At 44.4% G+C, this 19,441-nt stretch overlaps 1 protein-coding gene across 1 annotated transcript in view; it reads left to right on the plus strand.

Moving 5' to 3' along the window:
• Nucleotides 1-219: 219 nt before the first annotated feature.
• Nucleotides 220-19,441, plus strand: part of KCNK17 (potassium two pore domain channel subfamily K member 17) — a 261,871-nt gene continuing 242,649 nt past the window's right edge. The window contains exon 1 of the mRNA XM_078647331.1: nucleotides 220-630. Coding sequence (XP_078503457.1) covers nucleotides 430-630 — 201 coding nt within the window. The 5' untranslated portion in view covers nucleotides 220-429. The remainder of the gene's footprint in view (nucleotides 631-19,441) is intronic.

A 19,441-nucleotide genomic window follows, 5' to 3' on the forward strand; every position in this document is an offset into this window, starting at 1 on the left:
CTCCACCTCCCGAGGTCGGCGCAGCTGCAACAGAGGAGTATTTATCATCTGTTGTTACTCCTAATGCCCGGACACGCAGGAGCCCCTGTTTACTTTATGCCTCCAGCTCCCTCCCACCCCTCCCCCCCCCCCCCCTGTGCGTGGGTGTGCGTGTGTGGGCGTGTGTGCACACTGAGAGGTGCTCTGGGCCACACAGCTCCTGAGGAAGCCTGGAGTCCCAGAGGGGAAGTTTACAGCTCTGAGAGGGAGGTGAGCCCCCCCCCCCCCCGGCCGAGCCGGGACACCCCCTACGCCCCCGGAAGAAGTTTATAAGCCAGAAGTGCCCAGAGGAAGCCCGGAGCCCCGGAGGATGGAGGCAGCGCCCAGAGGCAGCTGATAGCGCTGGAGGCGCCTTCCCGCCCCCTGTGGAGTGCGCCCCCACCCCTGCCCATGCCTCTGTGCTTCTGCCCCGGGGTGCCCACCACCCTGCTGCTCCTGCTCCTCTACACTTCCTACTTGTTGCTGGGCGCCGGCGTCTTCTGGGCGCTAGAGAGCGGGAGCGAGGCTGGCACCGCCCAGAGCCTACAGGAGCTGCTGCGGGGGCAGAACCTCACCTGTATGGACGAGCAGAGCCTGCGCAGGTTCATCCAGGTGAGAGGGGCGAGCCCCGGCGACACGTACAGGGGCGCGTGTGCACGTGCATACAGGCATGTGTAAAGGTACCCATGAGTAGAGGTGCCTGTATATACAGGCATGTGTAGAGGTGCCTGTGTATACAGGCTTGTGTAGAGGTGCCCATGAGTAGAGGTGCCTGTGTATACAGGCATGTGTAGAGGTCCCTGTGTATACAGGCATGTGTAGAGGTGCCTGTGTATACAGGCATGTATAGAGGTGCCCATGTGTAGAGGTGCCCCTGTATTGAACTGCCTGTGTATACCCGTGTGTGTGTGTAGAGGTACCGATGTATAGAGCTGCCTGTGTATACCTGTGTGTGTAGAGTTGAATGTATATACCTGTGTTTGTAGACATATACATGTATAGAGCAGCCTGTGTATACCTGTGTATGTAGAGTTGACTGTATATACCTGTGTATGTAGACATGTACATGTATAGAGCAGCCTGTGTATACCTGTGTGTGTAGAGTTGAATGTATATACCTGTGTATGTAGACATGTACATTTATAGAGCAGCCTGTGTATACCTGTATGTAGAGTTGAATGTATATACCTGTGTATGTAGACATGCACATGTATAGAGCAGCCTGTGTATACCTGTGTGTGTAGAGTTGAATGTATATACCTGTGTTTGTAGACATGTACATGTATAGAGCAGCCTGTGTATACCTGTGTGTGTAGAGTTGAATGTATATACCTGTGTTTGTAGACATGTACATGTATAGAGCAGCCTGTGTATACCTGTGTGTGTAGAGTTGAATGTATATACCTGTGTTTGTAGACATGTACATGTATAGAGCAGCCTGTGTATACCTCTGTGTGTAGAGTTGAATGTATATACCTGTGTTTGTAGACATGCACATGTATAGCGCAGCCTGTGTATACCTGTGTGTGTAGAGTTGAATGTATATACCTGTGTTTGTAGACATGCACATGTATAGAGCAGCCTGTGTATACCTGTGTGTGTAGAGTTGAATGTATATACCTGTGTTTGTAGACATGTACATGTATAGAGCAGCCTGTGTATACCTGTGTGTGTAGAGTTGAATGTATATACCTGTGTTTGTAGACATGTACATGTATAGAGCAGCCTGTGTATACCTCTGTGTGTAGAGTTGAATGTATATACCTGTGTTTGTAGACATGCACATGTATAGAGCAGCCTGTGTATACCTGTGTGTGTAGAGTTGAATGTATATACCTGTGTTTGTAGACATGCACATGTATAGAGCAGCCTGTGTATACCTGTGTGTGTAGAGTTGAATGTATATACCTTTGTTTGTAGACATGCACATGTATAGAGCAGCCTGTGTATACCTGTGTGTGTAGAGTTGAATGTATATACCTGTGTTTGTAGACATGCACATGTATAGAGCAGCCTGTGTATACCTCTGTGTGTAGAGTTGAATGTATATACCTGTGTTTGTAGACATGTACATGTATAGAGCAGCCTGTGTATACCTGTGTGTGTAGAGTTGAATGTATATACCTGTGTTTGTAGACATGTACATGTATAGAGCAGCTTGTGTATACCTCTGTGTGTAGAGTTGAATGTATATACCTGTGTTTGTAGACATGCACATGTATAGAGCAGCCTGTGTACACCTGTGTGTGTAGAGTTGAATGTATATACCTGTGTTTGTAGACATGTACATGTATAGAGCAGCCTGTGTATACCTCTGTGTGTAGAGTTGAATGTATATACCTGTGTTTGTAGACATGTACATGTATAGAGCAGCCTGTGTATACCTGTGTGTAGAGTTGAATGTATATACCTGTGTTTGTAGACATGCACATGTATAGAGCAGCCTGTGTATACCTGTGTGTGTAGAGTTGAATGTATATACCTGTGTTTTTAGACATGTACATGTATAGAGCAGCCTGTGTATACCTGTGTGTGTAGAGTTGCCTGTGTATACCTGTGTGTGTAGAGTTGCCTGTGTATACCTGTGTGTGTAGAGTTGCCTGTGTATACCTGTGTGTGTAGAGTTGAATGTATATACCTGTGTTTGTAGACATGTACATGTATAGAGCAGCCTGTGTATACCTGTGTGTGTAGAGTTGAATGTATATACCTGTGTTTGTAGACATGTACATGTATAGAGCAGCCTGTGTATACCTGTGTGTGTAGAGTTGAATGTAAATACCTGTGTTTGTAGACATGCACATGTATAGAGCAGCCTGTGTATACCTGTGTGTGTAGAGTTGAATGTATATACCTGTGTTTGTAGACATGCACATGTATAGAGCAGCCTGTGTATACCTGTGCGTGTAGAGTTGAATGTATATACCTGTGTTTGTAGACATGCACATGTATAGAGCAGCATGTGTATACCTGTGTGTGTAGAGTTGAATGTATATACCTGTGTTTGTAGACATACACATGTATAGAGCAGCCTGTGTATACCTGTGTGTGTAGAGTTGAATGTATATACCTGTGTTTGTAGACATGCACATGTATAGAGCAGCCTGTGTATACCTGTGTGTGTAGAGTTGAATGTATATACCTGTGTTTGTAGACATGCACATGTATAGAGCAGCCTGTGTATACCTGTGTGTGTAGAGTTGAATGTATATACCTGTGTTTGTAGACATGCACATGTATAGAGCAGCCTGTGTATACCTGTGTGTGTAGAGTTGAATGTATATACCTGTGTTTGTAGACATGTACATGTATAGAGCAGCCTGTGTATACCTGTGTGTGTAGAGTTGAATGTATATACCTGTGTTTGTAGACATGTACATGTATAGAGCAGCCTGTGTATACCTGTGTGTGTAGAGTTGAATGTATATACCTGTGTTTGTAGACATGCACATGTATAGAGCAGCCTGTGTATACCTGTGTGTGTGAAGTTGAATGTATATACCTGTGTTTGTAGACATGCACATGTATAGAGCAGCCTGTGTGTACCTGTGTGTGTAGAGTTGAATGTATATACCTGTGTTTTTAGACATGTACATGTATAGAGCAGCCTGTGTATACCTGTGTGTGTAGAGTTGCCTGTGTATATCTGTGTGTGTAGAGTTGCCTGTGTATACCTGTGTGTGTAGAGTTGCCTGTGTATACCTGTGTGTGTAGAGTTGCCTGTGTATACCTGTGTGTGTAGAGTTGAATGTATATACCTGTGTTTGTAGACATGTACATGTATAGAGCAGCCTGTGTATACCTGTGTGTGTAGAGTTGAATGTATATACCTGTGTTTGTAGACATGTACATGTATAGAGCAGCCTGTGTATACCTGTGTTTGTAGACATGTACATGTATAGAGCAGCCTGTGTATACCTGTGTGTGTAGAGTTGAATGTATATACCTGTGTTTGTAGACATGTACATGTATAGAGCAGCCTGTGTATACCTGTGTGTGTAGAGTTGAATGTATATACCTGTGTTTGTAGACATGTACATGTATGTACTGTGTATACCTGTGTGTGTAGAGTTGAATGTATATACCTGTGTTTGTAGACATATACATGTATAGAGCAGCCTGTGTATACCTGTGTGTGTAGAGTTGAATGTATATACCTGTGTTTGTAGACATGTACATGTATAGAGCAGCCTGTGTATACCTGTGTGTGTAGAGTTGAATGTATATACCTGTGTTTTTAGACATGTACATGTATAGAGCAGCCTGTGTATACCTGTGTGTGTAGAGTTGAATGTATATGCCTGTGTTTGTAGACATGTACATGTATAGAGCAGCCTGTGTATACCTGTGTGTGTAGAGTTGAATGTATATACCTGTGTTTGTAGACATGCACATGTATAGAGCAGCCTGTGTATACCTGTGTGTGTAGAGTTAAATGTATATACCTGTGTTTGTAGACATGCACATGTATAGAGCAGCCTGTGTATACCTGTGTGTGTAGAGTTGAATGTATATACCTGTGTTTGTAGACATGCACATGTATAGAGCAGCCTGTGTATACCTGTGTGTGTAGAGTTGAATGAATATACCTGTGTTTGTAGACATGCACATGTATAGAGCAGCCTGTGTATACATGTGTGTGTAGAGTTGTTAAATTTCTTTCTAGTGTCCTTTTTCGTAGAGAACTAGGATGGCCCCAATGATGAAGCATGTCAACGTGGGGCAACCCCGGTGAGTGAGGGGACACTAGAAAGAAATGTTTCTTTTTGTTACGGTCACACTGATCAACTGGATGAGTCACCTACACTTTAGCTAGGTCCCGGGATCCTATATATAGGATTCCAACTTATGTACTAAGCCTTTTTGGAGGACGACCTAGTCCCTAACTCCTCCTTCTCCCTCTGTTTCGTATCCACATGTTTTTAACACCAGTGTCCACTCAGCCACTACTCAAATCCCAGCTGCTATCTAAAAACCGTGACATTTATTCAGTTTGCAGTAAAGTGTCGGGACACGGGGACACTTCATGAATAACCCGGACCGTCCGGGGGAAACCGGGACGTCTGGTCACCCTACTCCAGGAGGGGTAACCCGTTCGACGACCTCTAAATCAGACCCTAAGGGGCTTATATACAAACCCCTTGCACCGCTGGTGCATCAGTTTTAAAATGGGAAAAAGTGACATACCTGCAGCACAAGGGACTTGTAAATAAGCCCCTAAATGTCCTAAGTAACAAGCACTGGCAAAGCCAATAAGCATTTTCAGTTCTGACAAGAGTAATTCAAAAGTCTGCTAGAATGAAAAATCTAAACAAAAGCAATTGCTTTCTGTAAACGTGCCTCCATGAGATAAATGATTAAACGAATCTTGAGTCAGTGTACGTTATAGATATAAAAGAATCCCTTGTGTATTGCAATGCAAGAATGCCAATGCAGGCAGAAGGATACCCTCAGCAGCAAAAAAGCGCGTAGTGAAAAAGAAATACTTCTTTGGGCAGAGTTAAAGCACACTCTATGTATATTTTATGTAAGTGGTAACAATATGTCATGAAGATGATTGTAGTGCTATACCGGACCTAATAATGGAAACTCAAGGTGAAAAAACAGGCGCTCACCCTGGAAATCCCAAAGTTCAAGAAACAACAAAATCTCAGTCAATTCTTTTTATTGGGTTTTGAAACATAACATACACATATCCTACACGTGCCAACTCACAGGGCAACACAATATACAATGTACAATTTTCAACACACCATTCAGGGAGACAAATTTCCCACAATATAGTGTCTAGCCCAAGCCGGCAGACAGTGAGCTTCATATTTACCGGGTAAAATCACATGGGGTGTACAAAGTTTAAAGTGTTGGCAATATCCGGGGGGGATAAATCAATGCATGTGACAGTGGATGTATGATGGTACAAGGCATGCTTTTACAATGCGTACCGTTACCACGCAGGTTTTACAACGCAAGCCGTTACAACGACTTGCGTTGGGGGGCGCTGGATAGTGAATAGTTTAATTTACTATTCCAACTCCAGTCCCCGTGGATAGTAGGGAAGGAGTTGGATAGTAAATTAAACCATTCCCTATCCTACAGCGCCCTCCAGTGCAAGTCGTTGTAACGACTTGCATTGTAAAACCTGCATGGTAATGTGTAAAAGTTTGTGGTAAAGGATGTTTCCCGTAACAGTGCTCTCCATAATTAGAGATGGTCCTGTCATTTATCATCATTTCTAGTCAGTGACATTCTGATTTCCTCGGCTCGTGTCCATTCTGTCACATCACATGTCCATCTTCGGACCTCTGGAGTTGTTGTGTTGAGCTGGTGGATCACCACTCGCCGCTTCGCTAGCAGGCGTGTGAACTGTACAAATCTCTTCTTAGTTTATATTGAGCTTTTATGACATCAACACCTAGTAAATGTAAATGTACAGGAATTTATATAGCGCAAATCACCGAGCGGTTTCTAAGCGCTTGCTTAGGGAACCCGTCCTGGTATTCCCCTGTGAGATAACCCCGGCAGGGTATCCGCAAGGTGAAAGCCAGGCATCCCGCCATGAGGGGCCGTTGTGGAGATTAAGCAAGCTATTGCCCAGAGTCGCAGAGTGTGAACCCGTGAATTGAGTAAGCACTGGAGCGAGAATTGTCGAGTCCATGGACATTTTTTAGGACTCAAGGCCCCGCCGAGCCGGGAACTGAACCCTGGTCCCGGGCTGACCTCTGCTTCCAGGTCTGCCTCCTCTAACCAGTGAGCCACACTTCTCCACCAGTCTAGTAAACACGTGGGTGTGGTCAACTGTACAGTTAATGACATGTGTTCCAAGTATCGCCCAACCAGCTCCCCCCAGATATGCACCCATTTTAGGGCACTCCCATACCGGGTGATAATTTGTAGCCTACAGCGCGTCAAACCTGGGTCATCGGTTTGAGACGTCAGGGTTTAATCGGTGTAGCATTGCAGGTGTCATGTATGTGAGGTGTATATAGTTAGAATGAAGTAACTAAAATCTAGCATTGATGAAGCACTCTTTTACCAGCAGTCGCGCCTGACTGTATTGCCTGTCCGAGAAAGCCACAGGGTGGATCCTCACGGGGGTAGCTGCATTATGGGCTTTTTTCCAAGGTGTATCGATGAAGGACATGCGTGCATCTGTTACTTGGTCTACTCCACACACATTTATGACTCGCTGTGGGTGGGGAGTCTTCTTCAGACATTGAGGCTAAGGAGCTGCAGTCAGTAAATGCATAGTGATTCCACTATATGTTTACTCAAAAAATCCACATGGTTAACCCCTTCGCAGCTGGCGGGATTCCCCCTCTGTGCTGGGGGGCGGGCGGGCGCGTACAGCGCCCCCATGCTCATGACGAGGTCAGCTCGTCATGAGCCACGGCGCTCCGGTGCTCAGACCGCGCCCGTTCCAATGGAACGTTCAGCACAGCAGGGGAATCAGCCCAGCGTGCGAGCGTTCCACGGAACGGGTGCGGTCATGACGAGCTCAGCTCGTCATGAGCACCGGAGCGCCGTCGCTCATGACGAGCTGAGCTCGTCATGAGCATCCAAGAGGTTAACAGATTAATATGTGTTGCTTGGGTCTATTATCTTTTCCTAACTAGCTGTTTGAAGGTTGCTTGGGTATGGATTCTACAGGTTACTTACCTCAATCTTCACTAGTCCGACTCTAGGTCTTCTTCGCTACGGTCCTAGTTTACCCTTCCTCCCTGCCGGAAGTGGTGGGTTCAAACAGCAAGATTTTATTTCTCAGCTTGGTGAGAGAGAACTCCTTTGGTAAGGACTGTAATGAGAAAGACCTTTTGTGAAAGGGAATACGACCCATCCAGTACTTAAAATAAATCATGCGCGTGCAAATCCGAAGAAGGTAGCCAACCACATTCCTTCCCACTGTGGTTCTCAATAACAGTAATAATGTCCCCCACCAGTTAGTTCTACTCAACTTTCTTGACCATGGGGCATATGTAGGTAATTTCCATTTTGCGATTCCCAAATAGCGATTTTTAAGGAATCACTATTTGAGAATAGCAAAATGGAATGTAGGTAAAAATTCGCAATTTTTTTGCGAATCCCTAACATTCCTTATTTGCGATTAGCAAATTGCGAATCGCAATTAAGGAATGAGTGTCCCATTCATTCCTATGGGCCAAAAGGCCCATAGGAATGAATGGGGATCCATTCTCAAATTGCGATTTTCTGTGTGATAATCGCAATTTGAGAATCGCAATTCCAAGGGTGCCAGGGTGTCCAAAGGACACCTGTTGCACCCCTGGAAAGCGCCTGTAAGTACATGTGGTGCACATACTTGCCCTAAGGGCATGTCTGTGCGCCACATGGCACTTTGAATTTGTAAAAAAATGCATTTTTGAAGGAAATCGCAAAATATCATCTACTTGAAGTAGGTGGTATTTTGCGATTCCTTATGCAAAAATCGCTAATTTTAAAGCACCCCTACATAGCATTTAAGGAATCGCAAAATTGCGATGCCTTAAATGCTATAAGCAAAATAAGGAATCGCGATTCCTTATTTTGCTAATTGGCACCTACATATCAAAACGCCGTTTGCGATTTGCAAATGCTGAAATTCGCCAAATTTCGGCGTTTGCAAATCGCAAACGGCTACCTACATATGCCCCGATGTCATTGTTCCTCACTCTTATTGGCCATTGAACATCTTGCAGTGGCTTGAGCCTAACATATTGTTCTTTCAGAATATTTGGAAACTGAATTATACAGCATTATGCAAAGGGTGGGCATTATCCAAAGTCAAGAGAGGTCATAGTTCATCATCTGAGGTCCCACATACTTACTTGTTGTTAACCTACTTATCAGAGAGTAACCACTTTGAACAGAAGCATGCCAAGGTAGAAGACCGTGTTGATCTTGTTGGCAGTTTTCATATAATCAGACACATGCTGGGGCCATGTATCATAATGGCATCGCGTGGTAGTGCCCTGGGTGCTGGCCGCAACCAAAACTCACCTGTGCTACCTCCAAAAGATCACCCGATTGTGATCATGCAGCTATTCTCACAATTATTGACACAAAGGTCCAGATATTTCAGTAAGTCAGGCCTCCTGAATCCTAATTTATTTATTTATTTATTTATTTATTTTATTTTATTTAAATAGTTTTATATAGCGCTGGCTAGACCCGGAGGTATCAGAGCGCTTTGCATGAGAATCAACAATGGAACAGAAAAAGTTCAACAATTACACAATAAATCCCCAAAAAAGAATAGGCAATACAATTAGGAGAGGGGAGAAAGGAGAGAGAGAGAGGTAGTGGAGGGTGCAGGGGAGGTGAGAAAGGGAGGATAGGGGAAGAGACAATATGGAGAGACGAAAAGAGATCTGTCTAAGGACCGACAGGGTAAGGTGAAGACCAAGGAGAGAATCCACGGCCCATCGCACCTATATCTAAACCCGGTAGCTCCATCAAGCATCATATACTCTAGCCCTGTACTCATTGGTTCCTCTCCCTCAAACCAGTATGGACTTGTTCAAGATCAGACCATGTGCCGCTGATTGACACTTTCTATCCAAACATGGCCTTGTCACCAAGGTAATTGTTTGAAAGTGATATATTAGAGTTGAATTATGAGAGGTGAGGTATCGACGTCCCATTTTTTAGATACCGAACTGAAACCTTTTTCTTGAGACTGGCTGACAGGATCTTGTTCACCTGTGGAGAAGTGTGGCTCAATGGTTAGAGCGGCAGACCCTGATGCAGAGGTCTAGCCCAGGACCAGGGTTCAATTCCCGCCTCGGCAGGTCTTGGGCTCAATTTCCTCGGACCTGATAATTCTCGCCTCGGTGCCTATTCCAATCATGGGTCCCACTCTGCACCTCTGGGCAATAGCTTGCTTAATCTCCACAACCGCCCCCACAACGCTAAGGATGCCTGGCCTCCACCTTGGGGGTGCCCAGGAGTGGACACCTCACAGGGAAAGCCAGGATGGGTTCCACAGCGGTATTCTCACAAGCGCCTTGAGACCCTTGCGGGTGAGTAGTGCGCTATACAAGTATCAATTTTGCTTCAGCAAGTGGCGGAGGGCCCCTTTAGCATGGAGTGTGGAGCATGCCCTCTGGAAATTCAATTATCATCCCAGTGATTTGTCAAGGCCCCTATAAGAGACGAACAGGCTCGTTCATTGCCAACATGTGCTGCAGACCTGCCACCCACACCTAAACCTCTTGGGCACTCCATCATTTCAAGGTTTTTCAACTTCCTCATTGCCCTCAGTTTTGCCAGGAATCTTGTCAACACCAACTGAAGCAGTTCCCCACAACTATCTCTCCTAGTCACTGCTGCCTCCAGGGTCTCAGTTTATGGTACCACCCATCCTGATGGCCACTAATTGTGCACCTAACACTGTATCTGACTATTCCTGCCTCAGGAAAGCACACCTGTGCCGCAAGGAGTTATACGGTAAGTCCGAAGAGTTATGTGGAAAAAGCGAGGTTGTTCCGTCATCCACCCTCCATTACAATGCCTCAAACTCTGTTTGCAGACTAAGTTGGATCCAGGTGACTAACATTCCCTGTCTCCTAGCTTGCTTCTCAATACCTAGTTTTGGCTTATTAACCACAGAACATATTATATTTAGACATCTTCTCTGGTGGACCCCGTGCCCTGAAGTTTGCAAACACTGGTGTACGATTACCAGTCAGAAGGGAAACAACCTTTACAACGCAACTTTTACCATTACAACAAAACGTTTACAACGCAACATCCATTACATCGCATGCCATTACAACGCAACCATTACAACGCATGACACTACAACGAATACCACTGCAACGCATGTCATTACAACGCATACCATTACAACGCATAACATTACAACGCATTGCACCCTTACACTATCCAACACTTACCCTACTGTTGCACCCCCTGGAGTTAGAATAGTAATTTTTACCCCTACATTATCCAACACTTACCCCAATGTTGCACCCCCTGGAGTTAGAATAGTAAATTTTACCCCTACACTATCCAACACTTACCCTACTGTTGCACCCCCTGGAGTTAGATTAGTAATTTTTACCCCTACACTATCCAACACTGACCCTACTGTTGCACCCCCTGGAGTTAGAATAGTAATTTTTACCCCTACACTATCCAACACTTACCCTACTGTTGCACCCCCTGGAGTTAGAATAGTAATTTTTACCCCTACACTATCCAACACTGACCCTACTGTTGCACCCCCTGGAGTTAGAATAGTAATTTTTACCCCTACACTATCCAACACTTACCCTACTGTTGCACCCCCTGGAGTTAGATTAGTAATTTTTACCCCTGCACTATCCAACACTTACCCTACTGTTGCACCCCCCTGGAGTTAGAATAGTATTTTTTACCCCTACACTATCCAACATTTACCCTACTGTTGCACCCCCCTGGGGTTAGAATAGTAATTTTTACCCCTACACTATCCAATACTTACCATACATGCAATGTAATGTTATGCGTTGTAATGGTATGTGTTGTAAAGGTAGTATGCGTTGTAAGGGAATGCATTGTAAAGGTAGTTTTTTAAAATTCATTGTAATGGCATGGGTTGTAATGGAATGCGTTGTAATGGATGTTGTGTTATAAAAAATGCGTTGTAAAGGTATGCGTTGTAAAAGTATGCGTTGTAACGTCATACATCCAGTCAGAAGCATGAAGGCACTGCCGCCATCTTGGGGACTCTTGCATCTGTTGGTGAGCATCATTCTGAATGGGAATTTATTCAGAACAGCAGAAACAGGAAGGAGCTCTGTTAAACATCTGGATCTTTGGTGGTGTCATTTGTGTGACCTGGTGTGTATGACACACAACCTAAAACCAGGTAAAATGTATCACTTGAGATACGGTTACAACATCTCACGACTCGTGAGCTCAGATGACATCACAGATGACATAACAAATTGAGGCAGTGATGTTGAGACAGCTTATCTGAAAGAGACACGTTAGTGATAGATTCCTTAACTTAGAATATCCCCAGGTGTCAGACTGGATCCGGAATTTTTTTGCGTAGCAGTACCCATGCGTGTCGGTAGGCGTCGTCCGCGGCTCCGCGTCCGTCGGCGGCGTCGTGGGCGCCGTGATGACGTCATCGGAGTACACAAGTAGTAACTTGTGCGCTAAGTATATGACATGTCAGTAGTTTGTCAGTGGCCTTGAGCAGGTGTGTGGGATGAAAAGACACTTCCATAGGGGAAAACTACTGGAAGAACAGCATAAAATACAAATCAACAACAATCATGGGTGGATCATGAGAAGTATTTTACGTCCATGATGCATGATGGCATGTCATCCACAAGTCAATGGAAATATACACCGTGTGCACAGTCGCACACGTGTTAACCTACTACCAAAACGTACACCGGTGATCAAATTATTGTTCAAGTGCATATCAACGCAATCTCTGACTCCATGACAATCACTTACACTCTCACACACTCAATTACACGCTCACTCCTTCCTCCACATATAGAATTGCTCTCTTGGGGCCAGATGAAGGTGGCCGAATACCGAGCACTAACGCTGAAATTCTGCGAATTTCAGCGTTTGCGATCGCTATTTGGCTGAGAGCAATGTAGGTGAGTTTAAACCTACTATCAAAATAAGGAATCACAAAATTGCGCTTCCTTATTTTGCTCTTGCATTTAAGGAATCGCAAATTGAGATTCCTTAAATGCAATGTAAGTAGCACAAAATAAAGTTCACTTTAGCCTTAAGGAATCGCTAATTACCACCAACTTCAAGTTGGTGGTAATTAGAGATTTCCTTTAAAAAAGCACTTTTTTGCTTTTTTAAAGTGCCATGTGGCGCACTTTCATGCCCTTAGGGCATGTATGTGTGCCACATGTGCACACATGCACATTTCAGGGGTGCAACAGGGTGTCCTTTTGACACCCTGGCACCCTTGAAATAGCTCTTGCTATTTGTGATTCTTTAATTGTGAATATCTTCCCATGCATTCCTATGGACCTCCTAGCCCTTAGGAATGAATGGGTAGGTATTCCTTATTAATGAATCTCAATTTGCGATTCCATATTAAGTAATATTATGGAATCGCTTATATTTTAGCGATTCCTACCTACATTCAATCTTGCGAGTCCTTTATAGCGAATCGGTAAAATTTGCTATTAGAGACTCGCAAATTTGATTTTACCTACATCTGGCCCTTCGAGAGAGCTCATGCTTTGGAATGGGACTGAGGTCTTGTTGGTATCTTCACAGCAAATTGCTGTTGTTTTTAGATTTTACTTATTGGAGACAACATCACTCCAACAAAATCACCCAACCACTCACACTTAAAACCCTTGTTAAGGCTCACTAAGGTAGTATCATTGCTAGAAACCTATAAAGCGGTGATGTACATTGCAAGAACTAGTCTTTATGGGCCATATGTATCATCCAAATTCGCATTCGCAAAATTCGGCCTTTGTGAATGCAAATTTGCTAAATGGGATGTATGAAGAAAAATCCGGTGCAAAATAAGGAATCGCAAAATTTGCGATTCCTTATTTTGCAATTGCATTTAAGGAATCGCAAATTTTGCGATTTCTTAAATGCAATGTATGAAGCTAAAAAAAATTGCGAATTGTCCCTAAGGAATCACAAATTACCACCAACTTCAAGTTGGTGGTAATTTGCGAATTTCTTGAAAAATGCCAATTTTGGCATTTTTCAGAGTGCCATGTGACGCACATACATGCCCTTAGGCATGTATGTGCACCACATGTGTACCCATGCTTATTTTAGGGGTGCAACAGGGTGTCCTTTGGACAGCCCTGCACCCTTGAAATTATTCTCAATTTGCGATTAGCAAATTGCGAATCGCAAATTGAGAAAAAATTCCCATTCCTTCCAATGAGCCTCCTGGCCCATGGAATTGAATGGGAAAGCATTCCTTAATTGCGAATTCGCCAATTTGTGAATTCACAATTAAGGAATATCAAGAAATCGCTAAAAAATGTCGATTTTCTTGATACATACCAATTTGCGATTCTGAAATAGCGATTTCTTAAAAATCGCTAATACAGAATCGCAAATTGGTACCTTGATACATATGGCCCTATATCTTTTATGTATTAATTAGTGTGAGCACTGCACAGCTGCACTATTGACAGCCACGCCCCTGACTAGAAGGGCTGAGCTGCGGGTGATGAACACTTTCTGAAGAAATGTGAAAGTGCTGTCTGTGTTGCAACACTTTGTATAAATCTCTAACTGTGGTGTCGTTTGAACTTTTCACCTTGTGTCTGAGCCAACCTCAAGGCGTTAGCAGAAGCAGATTACTGTGAGCTGCACGGGGAAGTCTAACAGCTCGCAAAGGGGAGTTAAGTAAGAGGGGGTAAGTGGACGATCGACGCAGTTAAAACAGTGTAAGCCACTGAAACTTGTATAGAAGAAAAGAATTAACCGGTTGACTGGCACAGTTAACCCCTCCGCTGCACCGAACGTTCCGCGCTGGTGCGGAACGTTCAATTGCGCGGGCGGGGCCAGAACGTTCAGCGGACGTGCGCAGCACTACCGAGGTAGTGCACGCGACGTCCGCTGAACCTGCGCCACACTGAAGGGGTTAAAACATATACATGTAAATACAGGCTGTCAATTAAACATTTTAAAAGAAATATCTGAGGCCGTGAAGTCTGATCTTCAGGAGGGGACTACCTTAATACCATAGATCTGCAGGGTGTCTACCTGCATATTCCGATTCATCTAACCCATCCCAAATTTCTAAGGTTTGCAGTGGGTTCCCACCATTACTATTTCATAGTATTGCCGTTTGGCCTGGGCGTAGGACTATGCTACGCTCGCGCAGTTTGTGCAACTACGCGGTACGTGAACTGCACGTAGCACAGTACAAAAAATGCGTAGCATAGCGGGCATTTTTTGCTTGCTCGCGGCCCCCAAGGTCAAAATGGTGACCGCGAGCGAGCAAAATAACATCCCGAGACTTTTTCCTCCTCCGTGATCAGCAACAACAAGTTGCCGATCGCGAGCGTGGAAAATAAACCTCCCGGCGAGATTCTCAACGCGGGGAGGTCAGGTTTCTCATTGCGAGTGGTCGCGTATGCTTGCGACCGCTCGCAATGAGAAACTACCAGTCCGCGTTGAGAAAGCTGCTGCTCGAGTACAAATCTACTCGAGCGGCAGAAAACGACCGCTTGCACTGTGGAAGATGCGGTTTGCAATGATTGCACAGTGCGGACAAGTATCCGGCACTGCAATCAGTGCGAACAGCATTTTGCACAGTGCACTACGCAGGTCGCGTAGCTTGCCTAGTGCGAAGTGCACTTCGAGTAGCTACGCGTAGCGCTACTATGCGAACTACGCCAAGGGTTAATTGCTGTTCAGCCTGAAATTACCCTCTTGTGTTTTCATAAAAGTGCTGGCACCTCTGATGGGTCTATTATATTTTCAGGGAGTGACTATCCTAACATATCTGGACAATTGTCTGATAATCTCTCCATCCTTTCAGATACCAAAGGCCCATAAAGAAAAGACTCTAGAGGTTCTAAAGGAACACAGGCTCCTTATATATTATGTGAAGTATCACGTAATCCAGGACCAGTCAAGATCAGACGTTCATTGGGACAAGGTTCATTGGTCCTCTAGAGAAGAGAGTTATAAAGATTAATTCTAATATCCTGACCGTGAGGAACGTAGAAAGTCTGATGCTAGCGGCTTGGCTAAATGTTTAGGGGGGAAACATAGTTTACAACGCGGGGATTACATTGCGATCCTATTACATTGCGGTTTTCACAACGCAAGTCGTTACAACGACTTGTGCTGGATGGCGCTCTAGGACAAGGAATAGTATAATTTACTATCCAACACCTTCCCTACTCTATGTAGACTTTAAAAACCGTGATGTAATGTACCGCGATGCAAATGTATGCGTTGTAACGTCATACATCCATTTAGGGAGACATGGCAGCACAATTCTTCTTGTGCCTTGGGCGAGAGTATGTCTAAACATAATAGTGAGATACATCCTGGATCATTGGTGCCCGTGTGTCAGGACATTAAGCTGACACACTATTTAGTACAAACATCTTGAAGGGAGTATCTTTAGCAACACAGCAAGAAACAATCACGGCAATATAACAAGGACAAGGTCCATGTGATGGCAGACAGCCTGATTTGAGAAATGTCACCATCCAGTGAGTTCTCTCTCAGCCATCCAGTGATGGATATATTTGCGACTCGACCGAAAGCACAAGTTCCGCAAACTTGTTCAAGGTGGAAGGCACTTGAAACCTAGACACACTCTCATGCCCTTGCCTGAAGGACCTACTGTACGCATTCCCCATTACAAGAAGCCGGGAAACTACGCGTAAGCATTGTGGATGATTTGAACTTCAAACAATGCACAAAAAATACAGAAAACACCATTCATCAAACAAATACACAAATGATGACATTTTATTTAATTCACAAACACATAAATAAAAAAATAAAACTTTAATTTTATGAGAAAGGTTGAAGCTTTTCTAAATTCTATTGAGACCACTCATCGCCAATATCATATATTCTGTTTGATGCATCTGCACTGCTCCCATAAATCAATCTAAGGATAGTCATTTATCCTCTTCCATGCTCATGACGGCTCCCGGCCATCATGAGTCACGGTGGGCGTGTGCTGATGACGGCCGGGAGCCGTCATGACCACGCCCGCGATTGAAATGTACAGCACTGTGGCGGAATTTGCGCCGCAGCGATGAGGTTAATTTTTAGCCTCCAATTTCAAATTCCTTCACATTTGCAGTATGTTTTAAAACTTTCAGTTGTACATTTAGATTCTTTATTTATGCACACTTTAGTTAATCTGTTAATATTACTTAATTTCCTGAGTAGTCGCGGACCCCTTGAGGAGGCTTCGCGTAGCCCTGGAGGTTCCTGGCCTACAGGTTGGGTACCACTGATGTAGAGACCTAGAGAGAATAGCGGCCTTGAGCGCTCCAGGCATGAATAGTCTGTTTCTTAATTTAGGGTCTGTCAAAAAAGTGTTCAAACCATCAATTCTGACATTGAGTAGGTGGGTTAGAACTATGATTGGTTCAGCCTACAAAGAATCTAGTGTTCAGCCTCTCGCTTGAGTAGTGAGCCATTCAACAAGAGGGATGTCAACATCTCTGCTGTGTCGCAAGTTGTGTCTAATGGAAATCTTCAGGGCAGCCACTTGGGCTCTCCCTTCCACCCACGTTTGTTAGGCACTATAGGGAGTCACAGCAGAGATTCAGAGTGATCTACAGTTGTCAAAATGTCTATCATCTCTGACATGAATAGAGGAGGAACTATTCTACACCTCTGCACTTACGTTTCTGCAGTCCACCATGGCCAGCAGTTTCACCATCTACTTCCTCAGCTTGATAAACCCTGAAAGACCCCCGTCAGCAAGAGGATCACGTTCAGGCTCCTCACCCGCGCACACAAAGCGCTCCACAACATGGGCCCCCGAATACCTCAACAACTGCCTCTCGTTGTACACCCGCCAGCTCCGCTCCACCAGCCTCCCCCTCGCCACCGTCCCACTGATTCGCAGAACCACCACCGGAGGAAGATCCTTCACCTACCTGGCAGCGAAGACATGGAACTCCCTCCCCTCTCACCTACGACTGACCCAGGACCATCTCACCTTCAGGAAACACCTCAAGACCTGGTAATTCGAGCAATAGCGGCACCCCCCCTCCCTTCAGCACCTTGAGACCCTCACGGGTGAGTAGCGCGCTCTACAAATGTATTGATTGATTGATTGAAAGAGATTTACATTTTTCCCGGCTCTCGCTTCTTGCCTCTAGAGGGACCCTTTGTCAGTCTGAGAATGTTGTGGTCACTAGGTGTCCCCTGTGTGTCCATCCCTCTCTTCACAGGACTTCAATGAGGCTGGTCCTTTTCTTGTTTTGTAGAAGAAGGGATGTTATAACCTGTTTTGTATTTATCTAGTGGCTTTATGGACAGCAGTCTTCCTTCTTTTCTTTTCTTTCTTTCCCCTAACTATTTCCTTTGTTGTTGGGTGTTTATGTTACATTCTTGAGGTCTGTTTTTTCACCTGTATTTTGGGGAAAGTCTGTTCGGGTGTCCATCACCCATTTCTAATGTTTAAAAAAAGAAACAAAATTAGAGGAGGATGATGGGTGGGTGATATAAATTATGTATATTTGTGTATGCATCTCCTCTACATTGTTTATTCTTTCGTTCCATTTCTCATGTACTTTGATCTTAACCTGTTATTTCATTTTCTCTTGCTCTTGTACTTACTCTTGCATATCTCTGTGTTATTTTCTTCTTTGCCCACGCTTGATTTTTCCTGGTTTCTTTGCTATGATCCTTTCACGCTTTGGGTTCACTTTCTTCTCGCTTTTTCTCTACTTTTCTATTTTTCTATTTTTTGGGGTTCTCCTTGTTTGAACCTTCTTCTTCTTTGTGGTTGCTATTTTTGTTTTGTAGAAGAAGGGAAGATATGTTGTAACCTTTTTTCTATTTATCTGGTTACTTTCTCCCTAGCTGCTCAGCCAGTGTGAATGTGATGCATGGAATGTTGGTGTGGGACTCTTAAAGGGAATTTTCGGGCTGCCTGGATGCTTGGGTGTGTCAGTTGGAGTATGGGCTGAGCAAGTAGGCAGACTTCTCCTGGTGGGGCTGCAACTCCACAACTCTTCCTCTTGTAACTAACTCAATAAATCTACTTGAAATACTTTACGGCTACCTGGAGTTCGTTACTACAAAGTAAGAGCAGCGGCCTTCCTACCTTTTATCTTGAGCAGTAAAACCTGCTTGGAGTTTGTTTTCATTAAGTGCTCAGGGAGTGCCCGTGTGGTTTACTGGGAGGGTGTGTGAATGCCTCTTTCAGCTGGAATGCCTGCCTGTGAGAAGTATAAAAGTGCAGCCTCTGTCAGGGCTGGGGTGCTGTGCCTCTCTCAAGAGGTTGGAGCTGGGATAGTGTATTCAGTGTGCTGAGGACTAAGGGCCATATGTATCAAGCAAATTCGTATCCGCAAACGCCGAAATTCTGCGAATTTCGGCGTTTGCGAATGCGAATTTGCCAAATGGTATGTATCAAGGGAAATCTGGTGCAAAACAAGGAATCGCAAAATTTGCGATTCCTTAAATGCAATGTATGAAGCAAAATAAAAATGCTAATTGTCCATAAGGAATCGCAAATTACCACCAACTTCAAGTGGGTGGTAATTTGCGAATTCCTTGAAAAATGCACATTTTTGCATTTTTCCAATAGCCATGTGACGCACATACATGCCCTTGGGGCATGTATGTGCGCCACATGTGTACTCATGCTTATTTCAGGGGTGCAACAGGGTGTCCTTTGGACACCCCTGCACCCTTGAAATTATTCTCAATTTGCGATTCTCAAATTGCGAATCACAAATTGATAATAACTTCCCATTCATTC

Source organism: Lissotriton helveticus, chromosome 6, assembly GCF_964261635.1.
Source record: "Lissotriton helveticus chromosome 6, aLisHel1.1, whole genome shotgun sequence".
Classification (NCBI taxonomy): domain Eukaryota; kingdom Metazoa; phylum Chordata; class Amphibia; order Caudata; family Salamandridae; genus Lissotriton; species Lissotriton helveticus.